Below are 26,959 nucleotides of genomic sequence, written 5' to 3' on the forward strand. Positions count from 1 at the left end.
TGGGAGAAAAATGATCTCCATTTATTTTGTTTCATATACATCCATAGTTGAATTTTAATACAAAAAGAAAAAAATTAGAATCTGACAAATGTTTACAAACAAGATACCTTCAAATAGAGTTTACTCATTTTAGCCTGGTGCAGAGTAAATGACAAATTGTACTGTTATATTCAAGGCAACAGAGTCTGTAGTCCAGGACCACTTAGCTCAACCTTTATGCAAGCTTAATTTTTACCTACCATGAACAATAAACTCATTGTTGATTCCCAGTTGTGTGTGTGTGCACATGTGTACATAGCAGCTCCTTTCATAGAAAGAAAAGACATCTAGAGGTCGTCTTGTACTTTTACCTATAGGAATCATGATAAGATACAGAATGGATTACATGTAACCAGGGCTGGATTTTATAAGAAAAAATAATTAGCTGACAAATGAGGGCAGCAATAAAAAAGCGTCTTTTTTTTTTGCAACAATAAATAAATACAGTCAAAAGTTTTCTGTGAGACTCTAAACCAGCTTCTTCACTGAAGAGCAGACGTGGCATTTCCATGGAGTTACACTTGACCCCATATTATCTTTTTTTCTTGCTTTCCTTTTTCTTTTTTTTTTCAATAAACAAAGTTTTCCCGCTTCTGCCACAATAGTAAAACCATTTGATCTTGACAAGATAATGGTGTCGTTGACTTCGCTTTTCCCTTGTCCGTTGGACAAAATTGGTCAAGAATAAAATTGGACTGTTATGACCAATAAAAACGAAGTTTAGGTCAAGTCTTGTCAGGATAACCTGACTAAAAACATCTGGCTCCTTAATTTAAAATAGTTTAGACAACCAGATTCTTGCTGTTTTATGTTTAGGTTAACACGCTGAACTTTAAGAAGCTGTAGACTGCAGCTTGTTGTTATGAGACCTACAGAATACAGAAAAAAGGGAACAATTAAGCACCCTTCATTTTTGAAAACAATGATGCTTCATGTGGATGCCAAGGTCAATCTGTCTAGGGAAGCAGCCATGCTCTTTCACTTACCCTTGGTGAGCAAATGTATTGAGAACAAGTAAGAAATGTTTAGGCTTAAAATTAAAAAATTTCACTGCACACAAAATATGAACATTCACAGAAAAAAAGCCTATATATATATATATATATATATATATATATATATATATATATATATATATAATTTGCCTAATAAAAATTACATTTTTAGCCAAAGGAACAAATAGGGACATTTACAGAAGCATTACCCTTGTGGTAAACGATGTGTATGCGCTTGTGCGTGTGCAAGTGTATGCATGCGTGTGCTTATTTACACTGATTTGGGGAATGTGAAGGGAAAAAATTATGTTAAAAGAGAAGTAAAAATATTAAAATCACATTTTTCTATTAAACTCCAGAAAGTCTTCTTTCTAGTTTCACAGTTTTATTCACAACTTTTGTTAGTAAACCAAATTACTGTACAGTTACTAGGACTAAGTCAAAGTATGTCCTACTGCAATTGAGTATATAAATACAGCAATTCAGGAGTTTACAATCTTAAATACATTGTTCAACATGGCTGCTAGAATAAATTGTTTATTACTATACATCTTTATTTAACATTAAAAATTAAATTAACTAATCTGAACTTTGGGGTGGCAACTTTGAGTTAGGTAATCACGTGGTTTAGTAAAAGTGTGACCCCCACATCCAGTTCTGATTCCAGTTAAAAATTCAGACTAAAGATATCACAATCTGTAAGAAAAGAAAGAACATGGATGGTATAAATGATGAATGGTAACAAAGTACAGTAATGAAAATAATTTGCAAACAATGCTGGTGATCATCCTATATAATAAAACCCTAATATGCTAAGTGTCTGGTCATCCAGTTGTCCATTCAACCAATCAAAGTGTAATATGCTAATGATACACTAACACCGCTCAACCGCTGGCTATGACGTGCACTGACCACCAGGGAGCAGACAGTTGATGGGTCGACCAGTCACTATGATGTGCACTGACCACAAGGGGGCAGATGCTCTGACTGGTAGGTTAGCTCACTGCTGGGGTCTGGCCAATTGGGACTGAGCAAGATGGGCCGACACACCCTTGAGCCCTCCTGCGGTCCCTCCTGGGCTGGCCAATCTTCTGCATCCCTCCCAGGCCCTGATCATGCACTGGTGGGGTCCCACGGCCTGGCCTGCACCTTCTTACAATCCAGGACCCTTTGGGGTATGTCAGAGAACTGGTTTCAGCCCGATTCCGCAGGCCAGGCCAAGGGATCCCACTGGCGCACAAATTTGTGCACCGGGCCTCTAGTAAATTAAAAATGGGGGAAATATGGCAAAGGAAAAACTGAGAACCATAAATAAATCAAATTTCAGTGACTGGCTATATATGTGTTTCATTCTGCCTTAAATCGGCAAATCAAAAATTCCCTAACATCTCTTCAATTATATTTTGTTTATTTAAGCAGAACTGAGCAAGCTCCTCAATGGGCTGCCATGTTCTTATTAAAACTATATAAACTCAAATATAATAAAAAGCTACATAACATAACCTGGTGGCAAGCTCTCCCAAGTGGTCACTTCTTGTGCTGATTCAGCTCCCCTCCTCCCCCCATTCCTTTGTTTCCACAGGCCTAGCAGCAGCAGCTGCTACCTCTCCCACTCAGGGTTCTGCCTGCTGACTCTCAGCTTCCCCCTCACAGTTCCCACCAAAGGCTATATATATAGCCTTTTCAATTAAAAAAACTGTTTTTAGAAATTTATTCAGAGGATAATTGTTGGCGGTATAACCCCAAAAGTATGGAGAGGCCTGTGAATAAGCTGCAGTCCCCTGTCCTGTCTTTTTTTTTTTTTTTTTAATATATATTTCTTTATTGGTTTGAGAGAGGAAGGGAGAAGGAGAGAGATAGAAACATCAATGATGACAGAGAATCATTGATGGGCTGCCTCCTGCACGCACCCCACTGGAGACTGAGCCCGCAACCCATGCATGTGCCCTTGGCCGGAATTGAACCTGGGACCCTTCAGTCTGCAGGCTGACGCTCTATCCGCTGAGCCAAGCCATCTAGGGCTCCCCCATCCTGTCTTTACTGAATGGGAACCTGGGCTCCCTAGGATCAATCACTTTGGACTTCCAGTTCTCAGATAGTTAGATTTGTTATACTGCTATTCTCCATTTTATCAATTTCATATTGTTTAAAATCCTGTTATGGCAAACAGAAGTGAGCTCATGTAACCATTTTCCCCTCCCTTCTTGAGTCCAAGTTTTACTTCCCTATAAACATAATCTTTCTATGCTGTCTAGAGGCCGATTCTCAAAGCTGAAAATCAATGTGGCACTTACATTACTATGACTATGTAAATATTTTTCTCTGCAGCATCTACGCCTGTGCTAAGAGGGTATTCTCAGTATTCCTATGCAGCATTTTGTTTTTCAAGGAGTTTCTAATTTTTCCCCTTCCTTCCTTCTAATATATTTTTATTGATTTCAGAGAGGGAGAAGAGATAGATAGAAACATCAATGATGAGAGAGAATCATTGATCAGCTGCTTCCCGCATGTCCCCTACTGGGGATGGAGCATGTAACCCCAGGCATGTGCCCTTGACAGGGATTGAACCCAGGACCCTTTTAGTCCGCAGGCCAATGCTCTATCCACTAAGCCAAACCGGCTCGGGCTCTAATTGCCTTTCATTTTCTCCCAGACACCTCCCTCATGGGAGTGCTCCACTCTCCAGCTCCAGTTTGGGCTGCTAGCTGTGTAGGCCTGCCATACAAATGTCACCCTGGGTCAGAGTGATTCCCATTGATTTCCTGAACCTCTTATTCCCGGATTCAAGGTCTTGTTTGCTTGATTTGCTTATTTAGTACTGAACATCTTAAAATAACTTGCTGAGAAAGATGTATGGGAAGGAGCCCCTTTCTGAGCCCTTACATGACTAACATGTATTCTTTCTCTTGGATTGTTTGGCTGGACAAAGACTTCTAGGATGAAAATCATTTTTCCTCAAACTTTTTGATTTATTTCCTCCTTAATACTCTAGCATTCTAGTTGCTAGAGAAAAGTCTGATACAGTCTAATTCTGTTGGTTTGTAGGTTGTCTGTTTTAAAGAGCTTCTTTTAACCTTGGCATCTGGAATTTTACATGATGTGTGGGGTGGAGCTTTTTCCATGTGTCCCATGGGCTCATTGTGTTTATCAATGTCCTCAGCATTCCACACCACCCGCCCTGTTTTCCTACCACACAAAAAAGCAAGCTCCAAGGGAGCAAGAGCTTTACTTATTCATTGCTGTATCTAATCTCCAGCATACAGCAAGGTCTCAACCATATGTTGAATGAATGAATGTATTTGCTTGGATTTGAAGTCTTGTGCCTCTCATTAGCTCAGGAAACTTTTCTTATATTAGTCTTTTGATCATTTCCTCTCTTTCTGTATTTTCTTTCTGGAATTTTGGGTACTCTAAAACATCTTTTTTCTTTCACATTTTTCTTTTTTAAATATATTTCATTGATTTTTTACAGAGAGGAAGGGAGAGAGACAGAGAGCCAGAAACATCGATGAGAGAGAAACATCGATCAGCTGCCCCCTGCACATCCCCCACTGGGGATGTGCCCGCAACCCAGGTACATGCCCCCGACCGGAATCGAACCTGGGACCTTTCAGTCCACAAGCCGATGCTCTATCCACTGAGCCAAACCAGTCTTGGGGTTTTTGATTCCTTTGCTGAGAAGATAACTAGATACTTCAGCTGGGCTGTCCATTTATTTTATGTAAACTGACTCTAAAACGCAGTTCTTGATATAACTTGCTACAGGAAAAGGAGAGAGACAAAAAGCACCCTACAGATTTTCCTCCGGGGAAAATTACTAAGTAGAGTGCTGGTTCTTACCCTCTGGTATGAGGAGCCCCTTGGGAGTCCATTAGATAATACAGGTGCTCAGGCCCCTACCCAGCCAAGATCTAGTCAACTGAATATCTAGGGACAACGAGGCCTGTGGGGTGGTGCATGGGAAAGAGCGAATAATGAAACCTCAGGCTGGAAAGTGGTGGCAGCTACCATGGGAATGAAAGCTGGGCTTCCGTTGGAAGGAAGGACGGCATGGGCTCCATGGGCTCCAGAGGAGGGCTGAGGTTTAGAAACAGGTAACGAGAGTCACAGCACAGGAACATGAGGCAAAGTTGCTCAATGCTTTTAAGTTATTAGAGGTTCAAAGAAAAGGTCTGTGGATTTAAAAGTCTAGTTTTGTCCATAGAAAAAATACCCAGAAAAAGAAACATTTTATGCTTTCAAAGATATAGCAAACGTCAATTAAGGAGAAAATACTTACATTCCCCTTTCATTGTCTCCCCTCCTGCACCCTACAGAAGTCACTTTTATACTCTGTGAGATGGACCAAGAGCTCTGACTTTCTACTACTATCTTTGTACATGTAGTGCATTTAAGAGAACATCTTGCTTTCTGGAAGCATTTGATAAATGCTTTTTTAATTTTAAAAAATGACATTAATTCTAAGTAGATCACAAACTCATCAATCTCTCATTATGAGTCTGTTCTCTTGTCCTTGGCAGTATATCATAATGCTAGTCTTACTTTTTTTTTTTTTTTTTTTTTAAGGATTCTTAATGTTAAGGTTAAAATTTACCATAAACTTCATTGACTGATTCCTTTGACAGAATAGTATAAAGAGTTTGAGGAGCTGAATTAATTCAGAACAATGAACACATCTGCTTACCTGCTAGCCTTGAATCCTTTCAATTTCTGTACAAAGAATGATTCAAGAACTTCTGCACACTGGTAAAAAGGGGAGTCACTTGGATTGTAGTAACGACAGTTATCAAAAATTTTGGTCATATCTGCCACAAATTCTGTCAGCTTTTCATAATATCGTCTTTGTATTCTTTCTTCCATGGTGGCAAGGTCTTAAAAACACAAAATGTAAAACATTTCAAAGCTTTAAGGTTATTCCAATGTGAATACTGCTCACAGTTCTGACTCACAAGAATATATATTTCCTACCCAAACTGACTCACCATTAAGGCTTTGAGCAGTTCTTGAAGAAAATAGGAGCACTTTTTGTGTTTGCCTGGGGGCCTGATATAAAAATCTTGGCTGCTGCTAAGAAGGCTCTTTTATTTTCAGTTAAGTACAGAGAACAGCTCTTTATTCAATTAGTTTTAAATAACATGATCAATACATATTTAAGTATGCATTTTTCACAGGCACACAAGTAAGTATAACTATCATATGTACAAAGAGAAGGGGGAAATCCAGAATTAAGGACAAAATCTCTGTAGTTTTGTAATGCTGGTATGAGTAAAAGGCCAATGATTAAAATTAATCTAGAATTGACTGAAAGAGAGACAATTCTAAACTAAATCTCAATGATTATTTTTGAATTTGAAAAAAAAAAGCAATGAAAAAATTTAATCTATCAGACATTAAAAAATATTATAAAGCTGTAAAAATGAAAAGTGTGGCACGTTGCAGGATGACACAAACATTAACAGAAGTGAATTCAAAATAGGAACAGACCTAACTGTACTAAGCATAAGAATTTCATGTATGTTGAGGATGTCATTTCAAATAAGTAGAAGAAGGAAGAATTCATTAAAAAATTGGGTTGGGGCAAATGACTACATATGTGAAGAGAAAAATTCCACCTCACATTATAAGCCAAAATAATTCTAGGTGGGTCAAATTTTAGGGCAAAAATTAAAACCATAAAATTACTAAAAGACAACATTGCAAATGTAATCAATCACTAAATTGTGTATATAAAAATAGTTAAAATGGAAAATTTTATGTTACATGTTTTAACACACACACATGTAAGTCTTTGATTGTTTCCATTTATATTGGCAGGGAAAATGCGCAAACAAGGACAACTGCAAAGGTGCACCTAATAGCCCGACGAAATTCCAAGCACGATCTGGGCCCATCTATTCTGTGTAGGTTATGAAAAGTAAAATACTTCACACATCATGCCAGGATATTATCATTTTTTTAAGTTCTGGGTACTTAACAGCCTGCCTAGCTTTTTTTTTTTTTTAACTTTATGATTGGTTTTTAGACAAAAGATACATACTGATTTCTTTCTTTCTTTCTTTCTTTTTAATATATTTTATTGATTTTTTAGAGAGGAAGAGAGAGAGAGAGAGAGAGAGTCAGAAACATCGATGAGAGAGAAACATCGATCAGCTGCCTCCTGCACATCTCCCACTGGGGACGTGCCCGCAACCCAGGCACATGCCCCCGACCAGAATCGAACCTGGGACCCTTCAGTCCGCAGGCCGACGCTCTATCACTGAGCCAAACCGGTTTCGGCTGATTTCTTTTTTTTAATATATTTTATTGATCTTTTACAGAGAGGAAGGGAGAGAGATAGTTAGAAACATCAATGGGAGAGAAACATCGATCAGCTGCCTCCTGCACACCTCCTAATGGGGATGTGCCCCCAACGAAGGTACATGCCCTTGACGGGATCCGAACCTGGGACCCTTCAGTCCACAGGCCCACGCTCTATCCACTGAACCAAACCGGTCAGGGCTACACTGATTTCTTGAATCTCTTTATTTATGCATTCCTGGTTGTTTTTTGTATGTGGCCTGACTGGGAATTGAACCTGCGACCTTGGTACATTGGGATGACGCTCTAACCAACTGATTTCAGGGAGAGGAAGGGAGAGGAATAGAGAAATAGAAACATCAATGGGAGAAACATCATCAATCAGATGCTTCTGCATGTACCCTACTAGGGATCGAACCACAACCCGGGCATGTGCCCTGATTGGGAATTGAGCCTGTGACCTCTTGGTTGATGCTCAACCACTGAGCCATGACGGCCAGGCTATACTTCTGCCACCCGCCCTAGGTATTTCTAAAGACATTTATGTACCCTTAGAATACATATAATTGTTTACTGCATAAAACCTAGGTATTGTTCTTTTTTTTTTAAATTGTAGACACTATTACAAATGTCCCTATACCCAACCCCCTTTGCACCCCTCGATACAGTATTGTTTTGTAACTTCCATTTTTCTTTCAACAGTATGTCTTGGAGATGTATATTGTCTCTATGTACTTATTTACATAAGATGATGTTTATCTGGGCGGTAATAATAAAGAAAAAAGATAGCAAAATAGTCTAACTCTTCAAGAAAATAATTTTGGTTAAGTAATTTAAGGTATATTCAACTTACAGACTATATAAAGCCATTAAAAATTATGTTTTTGAAGATTAATGACATAGGAAGATGTGTACCAGACAGATTATATAATCTCAATTTTAACACACACACACACACACACGCAAACACACACCAAAATGTAGTGGAATTCAGTGAGGAAAAGATGAAAAGTGTACTTATTAATCTTTTCTTATTCTTTATTTTCTAAATTTTCTACAATTAACCTGTGTTAATTTAATTTAATTTTATTTTTTATTTTTTTTTAAACATTTTATTGATTTTTCACAGAGAGGAAGTGAGAGAGATAGAGAGAGTTAGAAACATCGATGAGAGAGAAACATCGATCAGCTGCCTCCTGCACATCCCCCACCGGGGATGTGTCCGCAACCCAGGTACATGCCCCTGACCGGAATCAAACCCGGGACCTCTCAGTCCGCAGGCCGACGCTCTCTCCACTGAGCCAAACCGGTTTCGGCAACCTGTGTTAATTTTAAAAGTAGAATTATTTACCTACCTATCTAAAGATTATACAAATCTGAAACACATACAAGAATTCAAGGATTAACTTCTACCTTCAACTTCAGGGGAAGTGAGGTAACAATTATTTATGTTGTTTTTCTTAAAAAATACTTTTAACTAAGCCCTCACTTATTTCTCCCTTACTTATTTCTCCTCTTCAAAAAGTTGTCACCAGCCCGGCTGGTGGCTCAGTGGTTAAGTGTCAACCCATGAACCAAGGAGGTCACTGGTTTGATTCCCGGTGGGGGGCAACTGATGTTTCTATCTCTCTCTTTCCCTTCCTCTCCCTCTAAAATCAATAAAAATATATTTAAAAAGAAAGAGTTGTCACCAAACACAAATCCTTCTAATTAAAAAGTATTTTTTTAAACTAAGATATAGTTGACATATAACACTGTATTAGTTTTAAGAGTACAGCAAGCATAATGATTTGGTATACATATATACTGCACATGATCACCCGCAATCAGTTTAGTTAACATCCACCATCACACAGCTACAGATTTCTTTTTTTCTGTGATGACAGCTTTTAAGATGTATAAAATGCTTTGGAATACTTTTTTCATCAGCTGGATGAAGCTACTAATCCTTTGGCAGTTTTTTAAGTTTTTATGAATTTTTAATTTTTATAATATTTCTATAGATACTCTCTATATATAAAAGCCCAAGAGACCATTACGACCGAACTACCGGTCAACCAGTCACTATGACGTGCACTGACCACAGGGGGCAGATGCTCAATGCAGGAGCTACCCCCTGGTGGTCAGTGTGCTCCCACAGCCAACCTCCCATGGCCCCACCCCCCTGGCCGGTTGGCTCCCCCCCCCCCCCACCCGCACAAATTTGTGCACCAGACCCCTGGCAATGGGCAAGGAGACACCTGATTGGTGGTGTTGCTCTTATATCAACCAGGGGCAAAGCAGATGTACAGTCCTTAGTTCATCCTAGCTTGATGCCTGTGTTGGGGGCCAGAGTGGTTTCATGCCTGAGGCACATAAAATGATAATTACTAGGTCTTGGAGGGGAAAAGATCAGAAACACTGGTCTCATAATAAGTAAATTATTAATATTAACTGAGGCTTAGGAGGGGTGTTTTAAAGTTTGTGGAGCTGTGACTGCTCTAGTAACTTCTAGATAACAGTAAGCAGGTAGTTCTAACACAACTCCATTAAGAGTGAACATGCCACCTAACAGTTCTTGTGGCATGGACATATGTTATTCTGCACATAAAACTGGGTGCTATGAGAATAATAAGTGGGTCACTATTTGCTTTCAGAAAATTGGGTGGGGGTCTAGTATGGTAATATTGGAATTATTTCAGAGGGCAGTTACTGTGAATCATGTATTCTCAGGAGCCAGAATGTTCAATCCTGAGTCTCTGCCATTTAACTGTTAGTGATCTTAGATGCATTTAACCTGACTGTTTCTCACCTGAAAAGTGAGTTTTAATAATAGTGCATATAAGTTGGAAAAAAATAAAACATGAGAAGCACTTAAAATGGAGCCCGGCACAGTTGTAGCTAATAATAATATATGAGCATCTGTCTTTTTCTGGCTTCAGAATTTAAAAAAAAATTGTGCACCAGGCCTCTAGTTTTTAATATAATCACTGGAGCTTTCCATCTTAATATAATCACTTGTAGCTGTAACTTATTAACCCCTCCCACCGGAAATAAGGCTGTTTTCTCTTTGATCTCCACTGTGCGTTCATCAAATGGTTCTCCTTCAGGAAAAGATAAGGAAGAGGAGACAGGATCAGAGGCTCAGACAGACCCGGCCCATTCATTCTTTTCTATAGCTGAATAATACTCTACTTATATGTTATCTGATTTGGCTACTCCTCTACTAAGGGCTATTTATCTCATTTCCAGTATTTTTGCAATTATAAACACTGTGTGATGAACATCATACTTGTACACATGCAAATCCTAAGAAATCAAACTGCTGGCTCCAAAGGTATGCACACTTAAACATTAATACACACCACTAACTTACCCTCCAAGTTGCCACACCAATTTATACTCTCATTAAGCTATGATATATTAATTTTATGGGTAACAAATGAAATATCTACTGAGACTTGAAAAAAAAATCCATATTCCACTCAAGTACTTACCCATAGGCTCCTTAATGACACCATAATAATCTGGTGCATCATTAGGATCCACTGGTTCCAGGAAGGGCCAGGCCATCTTATGGGCCTACAAGAAAATAAAAAGGCCATTCTTATTGTCAGGTGGAAATACTACTCCATTTAAATTTCCCATTGGAATTACTGCATCAATCAACGCTTAAACTCCAAGAGTCTTAAACTGGATAGATAATATTGTTTACTAGAGGCCTGATGCATGAAATTCGTGCAAGGGGCTCGGCCCTCGCAGCCCCGGCTTCGTCAGGAAGGTTGTCCAGACGGTTGTTTTGCTGTTTGGTCTAATTAGCATATTAGCTCTTTATTATATACTAGAGGCCCAGTGCACAAAAATTTGTGCACTTGGGGGGGGGAGGGGGGCCCCTCAGCCTGGCCTGTGCCCTCTCGCAGTCTGGGACCCATCAGGAGATAATGACCTGCTGGCTTAGGCCTGCTCCCGGGTGGTAGAGGGCAGGCCCAATCCCTAGGTGCAGCCCCTGGTCGGGCTCAGAGCAGGGCCGATTGGGGGGTTGGGGCACCGTCCCCCGTCACACTCAAGGCAGGGTCGATGAGGAGGTTGCGGCGCCACCCCGTCACGCACAGAGCAGGGCCCATCAGGGGCTTGGGGCGCCGCCCTCTATCACCCACAGAGCAGGGCCGATCAGGGGGTTGGGGCGCCACCACTCTCACACTCAGGGCAGGGCCGATGGGGAGGTTATGGCTCTACCCTGTCACACATAGAGCAGGGCCCTTGGGGGGGTGGGGGGGGGGGGCGCCACACCCTGTCACACACAGAGCCGCAGGGCGATCAGGGGGTTGGGGAGCTCCCCCCTATCAGGCACAGAGCAGAGCTGATCAGGGGGTTGGGCGCCTTCCCCTGTCACGAACAGAGCAGGGTGGATAGGGAGGTTGTGGCCCCGCCCCCTGTCACACACAGAGCCGCAGGGCAATCAGGGGGTTTGGGCGCTGCCCCCTGTCATGCTGATCCCAGTGCCGGGAGGCCTCTCAGCTCTGCTGATCCCGGTGCTGGGAGGCATATTACCCTTTTACTATATAGTGTAGAGGCCTGGTGCACGGGTGGATGCCGGCTGGTTTGCCCTGAAGGGTGTCCTGGATCAGGGTGGGGGTCCCCACTGGGGTGCCTGGCCAGCCTAGGTAAGGGGATGATGGCTGTTTGCAGCTGGTCACACATCCTTCAGGGTGGGGGTCCCCACTGGGGTGCCTGGCCAGCCTGGGTGAGGGGATGATGGCTGTTTGCAGCTGGTCACACACCCTTCAGGGTGGGGGTCCCCACTGGGGTGCCTGGCCAGCCTGGGTGAGGGGCTGAGGGCTGTTTTCAGGCTGGGGATGACTGAAGCTCCCAACCGCTCCTTTTTTGCTTTTTTTATTCTGGGCCAGCTTTAGCTTTGAGGCTTGGCTCCAGCTCTTAGGCCTCCGCTGCTGAAAGTAGGTTTCTGGCCTTTGCTTACAATGTTGCGATCCTGCTGGCTGAAGCCTGGCGGACTAAAGCAGGTTTCTGGGGTTTTGTTTAGCTTCTATATTTGTTACATAGTTGCTTAGAGTTGCAGCTCAGAGGCCGGCAGCGGCAGGCGGGGAACATTGGAGTCCTCCGTCACTGAAGCAAGCAAGCCTCATGTTAGTTTCAAGCTGCCTGGCTGCCGGCCAACATCTTGGCTGGCAGTTAATTTGCATATTGCCCTGATTAGCCAATGGGAAGGGTAGCGGTTGTACGCTAATTACCATGTCTCTCTTTTATTAGATAGGATAGGATAATACTGCTCTAGTCACAAATTATCTCAGATGGGCATACTCTATAATAATGGCTTTCAAAGAGTGGTCTGAGGACCTTGGCATGAGGGGGCAGGGTTTGAAGCACTAGTGTAGGAGGAAAGAAAGTTGGCATGATGACCTGCCAACTGAATGATGCTGGCACTGTAATCACACCCATAAAACAGGGGATGGGGTGGGTTCAATGTGTGGAATAGAAGCCTTGGCTGGTAGCTCAGTTGGTTAGAGCGTTGACCCGATACACCGTGGTTGAGGGTGCAATCCCAGGAAGGGCACATGCAATTATCAACCAATGGCCTGGCTAGTGTTGCATGAACCAAGAGGTTGATGGTTTGATTCCCAGTCAGGGCACAAGCCTGGGGTTTGCGGGCTCGATCCCCAGTGGGGGGGGGGCGTGCAGGAGGCAGCTGATCAATGATATTTCTCTCATTGATGTTTCTATCCTTCTCCATCCTCTCTCTCTAAAAATCAATAAAAATATATTTAAAAGAACCAACCAATGAATTATCAATAAGTGGAACAACAAATCTATGTCTCTCCCTTTTGCTTCTTTCCCTGCTCTAAAACCAATACATTTAATTTCTTTCTTTTTTTAAAAATATATTTTATTGATTTTTTACAGAGAGGAAGGGAGAGAGATAGAGAGTTAGAAACATCGATGAGAGAGAAACATCGATCAGCTGCCTCCTGCACACCTACTACTGGGGATGTGCCCGCAACCTAGGTACATGCCCTTGACCGGAATCGAACCCGGGACCCCTCAGTCCGCAGGCCGACGCTCTATCCATTGAGCCAAACCAGCTAGGGCAAAAAAGTGACTCATTTTAAATACAAGTGTTAGGTTAAGAGCAGCTGAGCTATTGTGTGGCTATGGAAACCTCATGACATTGGCATGTGAAGGACTGAAGTCTGTGGACCACTTGACTAGATTGGCTGGGAGTCAGTAAATAGGTAGTCTAAGATTGGAAAGTTCAAACTCTAGGAGTGTTTCCAAAGTCACACTGGTAGATTTCATCTTCAAATGTAGCACACAGAGTGGTTTCTCACCTGTAAAGAACGCAGCACCCTCTTCAAACCCTCATAATCCTTCTCTGTTAGTGGCGTGAGCACTGTCATGGCATCCTCTGTCGACTGGCACTGTGGACAGACATACTCGTCAATGAGCTCTGCCTCACTCTGCAAGATGCCAACACAGCGCCCATGGTACCAATTCTGACACCGATCACAGCCAATATAAAATCTGCAAGATCCGAAATGGAAATGTGAGTTCAAAACAGATGGGATCATATTACTTAAAATTTATTTTAAAAAGTAATAATGCATGCATCTGAAAATACTCTAACCCTTGGATATAAAACAGATTTAGTATTATAATTGTCTTAATAATTTTGAAGATTGACATTCCTATGTGTTAATTTAGTATCTGATGTTAAAAACAAGCATTAAAAATTTATTAAGAACAATGTATAATATTAGAGAACCAATATGAAGAAAAATGTAAAACATTTTGTCTTTAAAGTTCAAAACAAAATAAAGCCAAAAATCTTACAACAAATACCATATCAAATGGGAAGCTGATATTGGCCACCCAACTGGGAGTTCAAAATCCTGGAAGCTAAAAACAGAGTCTCAGAGCTTGTATCCAAATTAGTATTTTTCTAACCCACAAAAAAGCGCCATTTCAAACACTGATGAAGTCCAAACAAGGCAGGCTATTTTAATCTCATTAATTTCGATGTTACATATTGAATAATCAAGTCTACCATTAAGCCATATTTTTCCCAATGAATCTCAAACATTCACTAAGAAGCAACATAAATTTTGAAGGGGAGGTAAAGAGGGAAGAAGAGAAAAAAAAATGGAAAGGAATTTGTAATGTAAGTGTATAATATATGCAGAAAATATCTTGCTTTTCATTTTAAAATAAATAAGTAACCAGACAGAGCAATTTGGCTTCCTAAATTATTAAATATGATGCTCTTATCAGAACTCACTGTGACTCATCATAAGGTGTTCTGCAGATACAGTACAATTCCTCACTGCTGCCCTCTTGTGCCCGTTTACAATCATTACAGATGTACACATCCATTTTCTTAGCCTCCTTTTCTGTGATGCCAACACATTCTCCATGATACCAGTTAGTACAAAGATCACAGCCAATATAGAACCTAAAAGTATTCACAATGAAAATGACAATGTGATTGTCATTTTGAGCTGCATGGTACTTAAATCTGTCTTCCCTGCCTTGATTCACTTTCTTACAGGATAACTTTCTGCAATGAGTCAGCTAAACATCCTGAATCCAACCATTCTACCCCTGGCAAACTACAGCATCTGACTGTATCAAGTGTGAAAACATAAAGTCACTCACATCAATTTCAACAAATACACTGTTTAGTGAAATGAGTCTTTAAAAACATACTGGAATTTGAAAAAATAAAGAACACACTGATGGTAATGTCTGCCTCTTAATGAATGTGTGTAAAACTGTAACAGGCACAAAAACCAAAGCCAAAGAATCAAAGACTTACATCTGTCAAACCTATGCCACAGAAGCCATTTCAAAATCAGGGCTATTTCTTAGATAGGTTTGAAAATGTATCTCACAATTTAAATTTGAAAACAAAGCAAAGCGCAAACACCAAATAGAAGTTACACTACAAGGAACATGCAGGTCAGCCAGGTGTAGAAGATAAATGGTCAAAATATGATATGAAGAAGAAAAGTAAGAAAGGTACATGTAGTAATTCAATTTCTACCAAATAAATGTTGAAATTTAATCTAATTGTGACAGATTATGACACGGGCCAGTTTTTCAGTCAATACAATGTGTAATGTGGCGTGGCCAGGTTAATTAACTGTAAGAAATTGCTTCAATTAAAATCCTGGTACACGGTGCAGAGTGTACGGACAGTTATCCAAAACAGAGAGAGATTCTACAGTATTTGGCAAGGTGGGGCTGTATGGGTGTATAACGGCTGTGTGAGGGCTAATCACATACAGGGTTATCAAGGCTTTTGAAAATAAGATCCCTAATGACAATGAAAAGTGTCTCTATGACAAACACGTGTAAATATACAAGTGTTGACAGGCACTGGGTAGGAAACATCATATCAAAGTCATAGGAAGAATTAGTATGGATCACAAGGAACCAGACTGGCCTCGCTGATACCATTGGTTCTAGCAAGGGATTTCTTGGTCGATTCACTTAGAGAAATAGTAGATGTACTCAAGCTTCAAACTTTATGAAAGTTAAGGAATAATACATGGTTGTGTGGTTTATCCTATTACCACTAACTTTCTTCTTTTGGAATTATGACTTTCGCAGGATTTTCACAGCCACAGGAGGGGGCCACCAAGGTGTTTTTGTGTTGCCTTCACCAGATGGTGGGCTGTATGTTCTGGAAATAAGTTCAGGACTTGTATTTCAGGTTTTAGTCACTCTCACTAGATTTCCAAACCAAGCTAGTTTGGTACGAAAGATTACAAAATACTCCTTAAAAAACACTAACTCATCCAAACTCAAAAACAGGGAGTGAATGAACCTGGTATACTGAAATGTTAATAATGACAAACTGAAAAATATGAAATATACACAAAATAATGAGGCAATCTCAATACAATGAGCACATGTACACGTGTGCCTCATTTTATGCAACTTAGATATTACATAAAATACATTTCTGTGATCTTAATATTTTAAGTAGGCCAAAGAAGACTGTTATTTAAAGAAATTCCATAAGCAGATCTTTTTGTAAATCATATTGTTTTATTCTACAAATCATTCAGTATATTTTGCTTAAAGGGAGGCACACTTGTATTAGACTAAGGGAAAAATCAGTTAATAGGGCTCCACTTTTTACATTATGTATAATTTCCAATAAAGTAAGACAATGAAAAGTGAAGATGCCTAAACTGATCTGTGTTTAATTCAACACACAGCTAAGTTTACCAACATAAACTTTTGATCTAGCACTTGCAGATTATAATTTAAATAGCACCACCAAAGCAGCTTCAAGGTTGCAATTTAAACATCATTAAAGAGAGAACTTTATTTAGAAATTAGGCATCCACTTAAAGTAGACATTAAGCATTCCTAATTCTAAATGATCATATTTTTTAGCACAATCAAACTTTTCAGTACTATAAAATAATACTGTGGTTAATTTTGGCTTTTAAAAGCTGGCCTACATTTAAATGTTCAAAATGGAAGCTAAATACTTAGTTAAAAGACAATGATAAAAAAATAAAATTACATTAATAGATCAGCATCTCTAAAATCTCGTATATATATCCAAATATAAGTCACAACTGTCAAAAACAGCTTCCAGCTGCCATTCTTATTAAATTTTTGAGTGTCTTAATTGAGGAATGGGTAAAAGGAACACTTTTTTTATTTCTCTGACTTTTCCCCCAATAAGAAAGTGGGAACTTTGACAAAAATAATATTGTTATACCATTCCAATATAAAAAAACAGATAACTGCTTAAAATTAAACAACAAAAAAACCAAAGGCACTCAAACTTGAAACCTCCTGCACCATTCAGATTCACAGTCTCTAGAATTTGATGTATAGGGTTGTGAACAGATTCCAGAAAGCATACTCTGAACTCTGGCGGCAATAATCATACCCCTCCTCCTCCAGACAGCACTACTGACTGACTTGGAGTTAATCCAGAGAGAAGAGGAGAAAGCCAAGGAGCAACAGAAAGCTTGTTTTTGACAGAAAAGAATATGAAGGACAAACACGAATCATGAACACGGGAAATAAACTTTTATTTGCTAGTGTCAAAGTTAAGAATATCAGATGCAAGATCAGAGATGAAACTCTATTACCCTTGCTTTTAACTATTTTCCTTTATGTTGCTACCAGTATATTCATTTCCTTCAAAACTGGAAGATTAACGGCTAACCTTTAAGAAAATAAACTAGAGCTCAAAAGGATCTACTCACTTAGATTCATCGTAAGGCGTTTTACAGATACAATAAAGCTTTGTGTCCTTCTTAGTTTCCTTTGAGGTAGTAGAAATCATTTTCTTCTTCTTGGACTTTGAGCTTGAGTCTCTTTCCTCTTCTCGCTTCCTCTTCTGAGAAGCTGCAGACAGCGCGGCCGTGGCTGTGGCTGTGGCTGTGGCCGGGGGGCCCGAGTGCTGCGGGGGAGGTGGAGGTGGAGGTGGAGGCGAAGGCGGAGGGGCTGGCGGCGCAGGAGGTGCTGCAGGGGGAGTGGTAGCTGCTGCAGTGGCCTGCACCATTTCTTTTTCTTTCTTAATTTTCAGGTCTCTCTTGAGCTCTTCCTATTGTCAATTAAAGACAATACAAGACTATCATTTGAATTATGTAAATGCACAAACTGGCCAGAGGATGTTACATTACCCCCTTGTCGAAATAGCTCCATAGTTAAGCCTAACGTGAGGGAGTTGCAATAATTCCAAACACCCATGTTCTTACTATACCTTAAACCCAATTAAAACAACTAGAAATGGAAGATGAAGTAACTAGAGAGCTGCTAGTTGTCCTCCAAGGCGCTCTGACAAAACGATGCCGTGTCTGACAAGAACACCCCCTCCCCTGGCCCACATGCCCTGGTTATTTTAGTCATGGCTCAGGATGTGATTTCCAGTGTCCTCACCCACTGGCTGCTTTCGTCTGGCCACTCTCCTTCTGTGTCCTTAGAGTGAGACTGAACATGAATTGATATTCAAATTGACCAGCCCAAAGCAGGATGAGAGACGGATTTGCCTTGTTTCTCATGCAGCTATGTCTAGAATTTAAGGCTGCAGAGAGAGCATTTTCTTATTACAGATTTTCCCATAAATTAAAATCCTTTTTTTTTTTTCATGTGAAATACTTTGCAGGCACACCTCTGCTGCCCAGTGTAACAACCTACTCTTAGAAAAACCACTGGAACTGGTATCAATGAACAAACTTGGTGTAAATAAAACATAGTTATGACTGAGCTTTTAAGCATCACAAATATTCTAACAAATAAACCTGAATGGTCTTCATTTAATAAATCTATTTTCTCCATGCATCTAGATAGTCTTGTAAATGAGAAGATAAGCTCTGTGGCTATTCAACAGCCCTTCTCTATTTAAAAAGAAAGTCTGAACTTTTCACTAGGGATGAAAATAAATCTTGAGTTTCAATGTAATAACATGGTTTATGAAATATAACGAGATGACTGCAGGAAAATCAAGATCGTTAAGACGGTGTAGTGGGTACACACCTTGATTCCTCTGTCAAGAACATACCAATGAGCCCTGGCCAGTTTGGCTTAGTGGATGGAGCATCGGCCTGCATTCTGAGGGGTCACGGGTTCAATTCTGGTCAAGGGCACAGGCCCAGGTTGCGGGCTCAATCCCCGGTGGGAGGTGTGCAGGAGGTAGCATATCAATGATTCTCTCTTATCACTGATGTTTCTCTCCCCCCCCCCTTCCTCTCTGAAACCAATAAAATATATTTTTTTAAAAAGAACATACCAATGGTAGTAAAGTATAAAAAAGAGAAAACTGAAAAGACATAGCTATCTTGAATACAATATAAATGTCTCCATGGAACGGAAACACAAAACTATGAACAGGTCTAGAACTGCAGGCCTATTGAGCTCCAGATTTGGAAGTAGGAAGTGGTAACCCACAACAGGAACAGGAAGAAGGGGACTCGAGCTTCGTGTGAGGTGGTTAATGAGCAGGCTCCCTGTTTGATATTAAGTGTTGGCTCGGCTACAATGGACTTCAAGAGAGGAAACCAAACCAAACCCTTATCACTTAAAATACCAAATGCCAAACCAAATGAAAACATGTAATGTGAAAGAAGACTACCAACAAAATCAATAACCAAATCTGCATTCACTCCCTATGAAATTAATTTTATAGGACAATTTGATGAAAAGTTTATAATACATGTGTTTGAGAATTGCAGAGGCAAATGAAGATATAAAGTTCTATTCCAAAGTGAATAAATTACTTTACCAAAAAGACAAGCAGATGGGGATGAAGGAGGGATGAAAAGGTGGAACACAGGACATTTTTAAGGCAGAGAAACTATTCTGTATGATGCTGTAACGAGATGCTTCTGTATTTTGTAAGATGTCCTTCAAAGCAAATTATCTTAGCAATAAATTCTAGTTAAAATAATGCTGATTTTTCTTAAAGTATAATTTTTCTTCCTCATTAGATAATACACCGTCAAAAAGAACACCATTAATTGTACAAAAGAATATTTACAACAGTAATAACATTTTTAAATGGCTGCATAGTATAGTGAATGTAGAAAAATGATCAATATATGTTGTGTCCAGTGTGACTGTTTTATATGTAACTAGGGGCCCGGTGCACTAAATGCGTGCACTGGGTGTTGGGGGGGAGGGGGAGTGTTCCTCAGCCCAGCCTGCCCCCTCTCACATACTGGGAGCCCTCAGGTGTTGACCCCCATCACCCTCCAATCGCAGGATCGGCCCCTTGCCCAGGCCTGATGCCTCTGGCTGAGGCGTCCGGCCCGGGCAGCGGGGACCTGCAGCTGCAGCGGCCCCGCGATCGTGGGCTTCGCTTTAGGCCCAGGCAAGGGACCCCTAGCTCCTGGGACTGCCAGCTTCGACCGTGCCCAGCTCCCATCGCTGGCTCCACCCCTACTTCCTGCTATCACTGGCCAGGGTGGAAAAGGCGCCTGATTCTCTGATCATGGCTGGGGGGCTTGTATTTCCGATGGCTGGGTTTCCGATCACTGTCAGTGGCAGGGGGCTTCTTCCTGCTTTCCCTTTCGCCTCCCTGCATTGTGCCTACATATGCAAATTAACCGCCATCTTGTTGGCAGTTAACGGCCAATCTTAGTTAGCAGTTAATTTGCATATAGCCCTGATTAGCCAATGAAAAGGGTATCGTCATACGCCAATTACCATTTTTCTCTTTTATTAGTGTAGATGTGTTTATATGAATACAAATATTATAAACAAGGTATATTCTAATATTACTTTAAAATGGCAATCTTTGGCCCTAGCCGGTTTGGCTCAGTGGATAGAGCATCGGCCTGCAGACTGAAGGGTTCCAGGTTCAGTTCTGGTCAAGGGCACATGCCTGGGTTGTCTGCTCCATCCCCAGTTGGGGGCATGCAGGAGGTAGTTGGTCAATGATTCTTTCTCATCATTGATGTTTCTCTCCTCCCCCCCCTACCCCGGAAATCAATAAAAATATCTTTAAAATTCATTAAAATAAGTAAATAAACAATAAAAATGGTAATCTTTGCTTAGCCGGTGTTACTCAGTGGTCCTATGAACCAAGAGGTCACAGTTTGATTCCGGTCAAGGCACCTGCCAGGGTTGTGGGCTCGATCCCCAGTAGGAGGCGTGCAGGAGGCATCGATCAATGATTCTTATCATTAATGTTTCTCAGCCTCTCTCCCTCTCCCTTCCTCTGAAATCAATAAAAACACATTAAAAATAAATAAATAAAATGGTAATCTTTGGACAGTATGGATTTACATATAATTTTTACTGGTTGGATAAAGGTAATTGCTTTGAAAGACATTTAAATGTATGTATGTTCGTTCATTCATTCATTTATAAAGGATATATATTTTAAGTTTTTCCTTACATTCAGTCATTTATAAAGGACACAGATTATAAATATTTCCCTACTTTGTGCAGAATAGGGAGCAGGAGCAGTATGTGAAACACCCAAATGTTAAATATTTGTTGAATGAACTGAATGGACACGTCACACTATAAATACTATTCTGCAACCTACATTTTCATTCAAATATTTATGAGGATTTCCCCAAAGAATTAAAAACCAAAAAGCACTAATCATACACTGACCACTGTGAGGACACTCCAAAACACATTTGATCCAGTGGTTCTCAACTGAGGGTGGTAAGGGTACCCTGGAGGTGTTTGAGTATGTATGGAGAGGGGACAAGGTCACTCTTTTGCTGGTTACAATGAAGGGAAAGCTACTAGCATTTGGAACCCAGTGCTAAACTTCCTACAGAGTGTAAAAAACTGGCCTGTTGAAAGGGCCCAAAGTGCTCCTGTTGAGAAACACTGATAACCAATCTCTTCTTTGTGGACTCTGGGCTGATTCCAGATTATTGTTATGGTTAATATTCATTATGTCCTTGCTTGTGTATCTTGCCTAGTTGTTTCTCAGATGGTTCTACAAGTAAAATTATGGATCAAAGAGTATTCACATTTTAGTCTTTTTATACATACCAATGAAATGTTCTCTAGAAATACATGGTATTTTCTCTAGAAAAATAGTATTTCATTATTAGGTTGAATATCATTTTGTTTATTGATATTTGACATTGTTAGATTTGAAAACTGCTTATTTATGTGTCTTAAAAATCTTCTACTAGAGTGTTTTTAGATTTCAGCTTTATTAAGGTATAACTTACAAAATTATAAAATATTTAAAGTGTACATTGTAGTATTTCGATTTATATGTATATTGTGAAAGAATTCCCTCATATAGTTAATTAGTGTTATCTTTTTCTTATTGACTTAAGAGCTCTTTAAATTTTAGGAATACTAATTCTGGCATAAATGTCACAAATTTTTTTCCTGTTATCTGTTTTACAATGCTGTTTATGGTATTTCCCTGCCCAAATAAAATTTTTCTATGTCACCAAATCTATCTTTCTCCTTTGTGGTATTTGAAATCTGAAATGTTTAGGAGTGATTTTTCCTACACTGAGATTACAAAAAATGACAATCATGTTTTATTCAGTTACTTTTGTGATTTCCATTTTACACTAAAAATTAGATCTATAAAATAGATCTTAAAGTGGGAGGTAGTATATTATATATTCTGTTGCTTCTGTGAGTTGGCTCTTTTGCTTATTACATCTCAACAATGGTTGTAATCATGATATTTATTGAGTACCTTACTGAATTCTCTCATAAATTTTAATTCTTTTTCTTTTTGGGGGTTTTGAGATAATAATCATACAAAATAACTTTATCTTTTTTCTTTTCTTGTTTTAACATCTTAACTAGAATTTCCAGAAATGCTAAAATAATAATGTTGATTTTTGGCACTGTCATCTGGTTTCTGACATTAGTGGGAAGAGCTCTAATGTCTCAGAGTTATGTTGATTTTTTGGCTGATCAATATTTTAATATTTCTCACCTTAAAATATAAAGGCACTTTTGATGCTTTATATAGCCTACTTTTCTTTTAAAAAGCTGCTTAGATATGTATGAATAGATATTTTCTTTCATTTTTCAATAAATTCCCCAAGTAAGCAAAGAATTTGCAATGCCTGCTAGATCGGTTTACAAATCAAGGAAGAAATATGGTCTTATTTAATGGGCACACTTTGTTTTTCATTCTTTCAACATTATTTCACAGTTTTTCTGTTTACCTCTCTCATGAAACTAGGCTCCTGATAACTTCTGGCAAGACAATGTCATAGAGAATAAAAACTATTCCCAAGAGACTTCTCACATGTTTTAGTCAACAGACTAACCTCTTAGAGTGCCTAGTTTAGAGATTACAATATACATGTAGATATAAAAATCTCTAAGACATGCCTCACAGCTTTTTATTAAATATACAAAACTGTAAATTCTAGAAAACAAAGTAAAATTTTAAGCTTAACCAAAATTTGAAGAAAGAATAAAAGTAGATGCTAAAAACTGGACAGAGGAGGAAAGGAAATACCTTCTTACCTGCACTTCAATTTGTAGGTCTTTGTCCAAGAGAGCTCTCTTTTTCAGTATTTCTGCTTTGAGCTGCTCTTTGTGTTTGAAGAGCAGTGCAGAGAGCTTGGTAGCATTCTGCTTGCTACGTTTCTGTTCCACACTCTCTTCACGCTTCCGTTTTTTCGCTGCTTGTTTTTCTTCTTTATCTATCTTATCCAAAATATACTTCATCACCTGGTTACAGACAATCATTCTAGAGAGAAATACACAACCTATGTAATGCTGGGCATTTTATTCTGAAAGGCTTAAGACAAGATTTTTTTTTTCTTTCTTTCTTTTTATTATATTTTATTGATTTTTTACAGAGAAGAAGGGAGAGGGATAGAGAGTTAGAAACATCGATGAGAGAGATCGATCAGCTGCCTCCTGCACGCCCCCTACTGGGGATGTGCCTGCAACCAAGGTACATGCCCCTGACCGGAATCGAACCCGGGACCCTTCAGTCCGCAGTCCGACACTCTATCCACTGAGCCAAACCGGTTCGGCAAGACAAGATTTTTTGATGTCTCTACAGGTGATACACAAACTGAGTAAATGTAAAGCTCCAAAGAGTGATTCAAACTAGCATTGAGAACCTATTAGTGCCAGGGCTTCTTTTTCAGTATTTCAGTAAACTTCAGTCGAGATTAAACTCAGCCCTAGCCATTTTGGCTCAGTGGATAGAGCATCGGCCTGAGGATTAAAGGGTTGTCGGTTCAATTCCAGTCAAGGGCGCGTGCCTTGGTTGCAGCCTTGATCCCCAGCCCTGGTAGGGGCGAGTGCGGGAGGCAACCAATCGATGTGTCTCTCTCACATTGATGCTTCTTTCTCTCTGTCTCTGCTCCTCCCTTCCACTCTCTCTAAAATATTTTCAGGTGAGGATTAACAAAAACACATACAAAACAAACAAACAAAAAAACTGTAAATTCAGAACCTGTGTGTCCAGATACAAAAGGGAAGAGACTGACATACAATGAGACCCTGTTACCACCTCTCCCTACCTTTGATTCTCCTCTCTTTCAGCTGGAGTCATGGTCTTTTTCTGTTTTAAATGTTCTATTACAGCATTATGCTTCATCACCACCTTCAGAACAGAAAAAAAATCCAAAAGTGCATATTTTATAATGACTACAAGTTGGTTCATAAATAGTAGAAATCTGAGCGCAACTATCTGTTTCCCAAAGAAACTAAGAACTTTCTATCACAATACTACAAATAAAATCAGAGCTATATGGTCTGGATTCTTACCACGTACCAGACCCTGTGCTAAGGTAAGCACTTGACATTGCCTCATTTATTCCTCATAACATGGAAAGGTAGGAATAATTTTACAAAGAGATCCTGAGACAAAATAAGGAATATGGCTGTAATTCTAGCCCAGCAATCATTTTCCAAAGGCCATGTTTTCAACATTATGCTCTTTCCAGGCATTAATTGTAAAGAATCCTCCCACCCCCATCCCACAGATGGGCTAAAGAGATTAAGGTAAAGGCAGATATTGTGATACATCATTCTCAATTTATAAACTATACAGTACTAAGAGCTGGGTGATAATGCATTTAGACATATTACATATGATGTCAATTTTATAATTCTATTACCATAGATCTTTAAAATCTGTTGTTTAGAAAGTGCTTCTCTTTTAATAATATCATAGTTGCTAAGAGACTAGATATTAATTATTCCAACCACTAAAACAAAGCAATTACGTGACATGATAGAGGTGCTTATGTTACAACAGCAATATTACAATATGTAAATGTTATCAAATCAACAGGTTATACACCTTAAACTTGCACAATGCTATATGTCAAATATATTTCAACGAAAAAATAAAAGTGCTTCTACATACATGACCTCAGTTAACCATTACAATGACCTTGGGTGGCTGGAAAGAGGGAATTTTAGTAAGGATATAGCTCAGAGGAGATAAGTGAGTTTCAGGGGCTGTGAATGGGAGACCCAGGAACAGAATGCAAGTCTCATGACATGGAAACACTTGAAATCCACACTAGTACCAGGCAGCGCATGCTGTAGATGTAAAGAAACATTTTCCAGTAATGCTACAAGATGTTACAATGTGATTTCATTTTAAGTAGAATAATTCTTACTCATCTAAGTTGCCTTAGTTCACTAAGATGCTACTGCATAATGCCACTTTATATGTAAGCTATGGAATAATAGTAGTTAAAATTTACAAAGGTGTGGCTAGAAATGCAAATGAGTGAAATCGGTCTATAATTTGCTTGGTCTACATGAACATGCAAACTAAGGGATGACAACTGTAAACAACTTCAAACAATTGCTATGATGCCTAAAGTGGCTTTAAAATTTCAGTCACATCTTCCAGTTCTGTATCAATGATACTTCAACCCTAACTCCATTCTTCCCATCTTAGTTCTCCCAAAATGCTGGTCGTTTTTCTAATAAGCACTGACTACTGCCAACAAAAAAGTTCCAAACCATAGTAGTAATTCAAGATTTTGGTCACACCAGTATTGCTTCTAAATTGAAACAGTGAATTTGTCTCATTTAGGAAACCTAACACAACCAAACACTAAGTCTAATGCACAGCACAATAATTCAAACTACTGAACATGCTGCTTTTACTTAATAACTTTACCTGTTTCTGAATGATTTCACTTTGATTAGATGCTTGGAGGGTGTGTTCCCGCTTAATCTCTATCTGTTGCTGTTTCTTCTTTTGCTGCTGATCCCTGAGTTGCTGAACCCTTTGCAACTGCTCTTGCACACTGGCTGCCTGCACTGTAACCACATTCTGAATCTGGTGAGTCTGCACAGGGCTGCTTTGCTGAATTTGAATAGGTAACTGGAGTTTGATTTGCTGGGGCACAACACCTTGCTGAGCCTGTATCTGAGCCACAACCTGCGACTGGATCTGAGAAAGAACCTGGACTTGTTGTTGCAGCTGAGGCACAGCAATGACTTGGGGCTGTGGCTGCTGTATTTGTAGCTGAGGACAGGATGGGGATGAAACAGTAACTTGACTTAACGTTTGTCCCGATGAAAGAGTTTGAGGTGAAGACTGTACCTGGGGTTGTGATTGTGGCTGGCCCTGGGAAGGTATCTGAAGAGATGTATGTGGCTGAATTGGAATCGGTTGTGAAGTTGTAGTCTGAACCTGGGATTGCTGTCCAGGAGACACCTGGGATGGAGTTGATGGACGTATTCGAGTCTGTGGTGGACTTTGGACGCGAGCAGGCGGCTGTCCTTGGACAATACTTTGAGGCTGACACTGTACTGCAACTTGGGGTTTGGATGACTGAGCTTGGGTGGGTTGTGCTTCCAAAGGGACATGGGATGCAACAGTTGTTTGGGTCTGAACTTCAGGCTGAGTCTGAACTTCAGGCTGAGCTGGGGACTGGGGCTGAGTTTGGGGCTGAGGCTGAGCTGAAGGCTGAGCAGTCTGTGGCTGGGACTCTGGAGGACTCACACTTGATGACTGAGCTGGTGGCAGGGATTTGGCTTGTTGCACCTGTGTTGAGGGTGACAACTTACTCTGTCTTTGTTCACCTGTACCTGTGAATAAGAAAGACCAAATAATTATATTACTCTAGAACAGTGGTCGCCAACCTTTCAGACCTCGCAGACCACCAGCTGGCGACAGCTACTCTAGAATATAAGAGCAAGGTAAAGAAGAATTTGAAGGATTT

General features: G+C 39.9%; 1 protein-coding gene, 1 long non-coding RNA gene and 1 pseudogene across 18 annotated transcripts in view; 1 reads left to right on the forward strand and 2 right to left on the reverse strand.

Annotated features, from left to right (window-relative positions):
• Positions 1–26,959, reverse strand: part of BPTF (bromodomain PHD finger transcription factor) — a 117,525-nt gene continuing 90,566 nt past the window's right edge. For 8 of the 17 annotated variants that reach the window (XM_059670023.1, XM_059670020.1, XM_059670019.1 and 5 more), the window contains 9 exons: positions 25,909–26,825; positions 24,287–24,369; positions 23,274–23,499; positions 17,561–17,901; positions 14,602–14,775; positions 13,655–13,847; positions 10,808–10,892; positions 5,719–5,905; positions 1–908 (listed from right to left, as the gene is read on the reverse strand). In XM_059670023.1, the coding sequence (XP_059526006.1) occupies positions 872–908; positions 5,719–5,905; positions 10,808–10,892; positions 13,655–13,847; positions 14,602–14,775; positions 17,561–17,901; positions 23,274–23,499; positions 24,287–24,369; positions 25,909–26,825 (2,243 nt within the window). In that variant the 3' untranslated portion in view covers positions 1–871. Of the gene's footprint in view, positions 909–1,184; positions 1,731–5,718; positions 5,906–10,807; positions 10,893–13,654; positions 13,848–14,601; positions 14,776–17,560; positions 17,902–23,273; positions 23,500–24,286; positions 24,370–25,908; positions 26,826–26,959 lie in introns of those variants that run through there. The other 9 variants (XM_059670018.1, XM_059670026.1, XM_059670024.1 and 6 more) reach the window with 6 other exon arrangements.
• Positions 8,002–9,479, reverse strand: LOC132218602 (uncharacterized). The gene is made up of 2 exons (XR_009449222.1): positions 8,652–9,479; positions 8,002–8,396 (listed from the first exon to the last, which is right to left on the reverse strand). It is a non-coding gene; the product is annotated as an uncharacterized LOC132218602 (long non-coding RNA).
• LOC132219466 (small nucleolar RNA SNORA48) lies at positions 9,545–9,689 on the forward strand (annotated as a pseudogene).

This window comes from Myotis daubentonii, chromosome 16, assembly GCF_963259705.1.
Source record: "Myotis daubentonii chromosome 16, mMyoDau2.1, whole genome shotgun sequence".
NCBI classification, from domain to species: Eukaryota; Metazoa; Chordata; class Mammalia; order Chiroptera; family Vespertilionidae; genus Myotis; species Myotis daubentonii.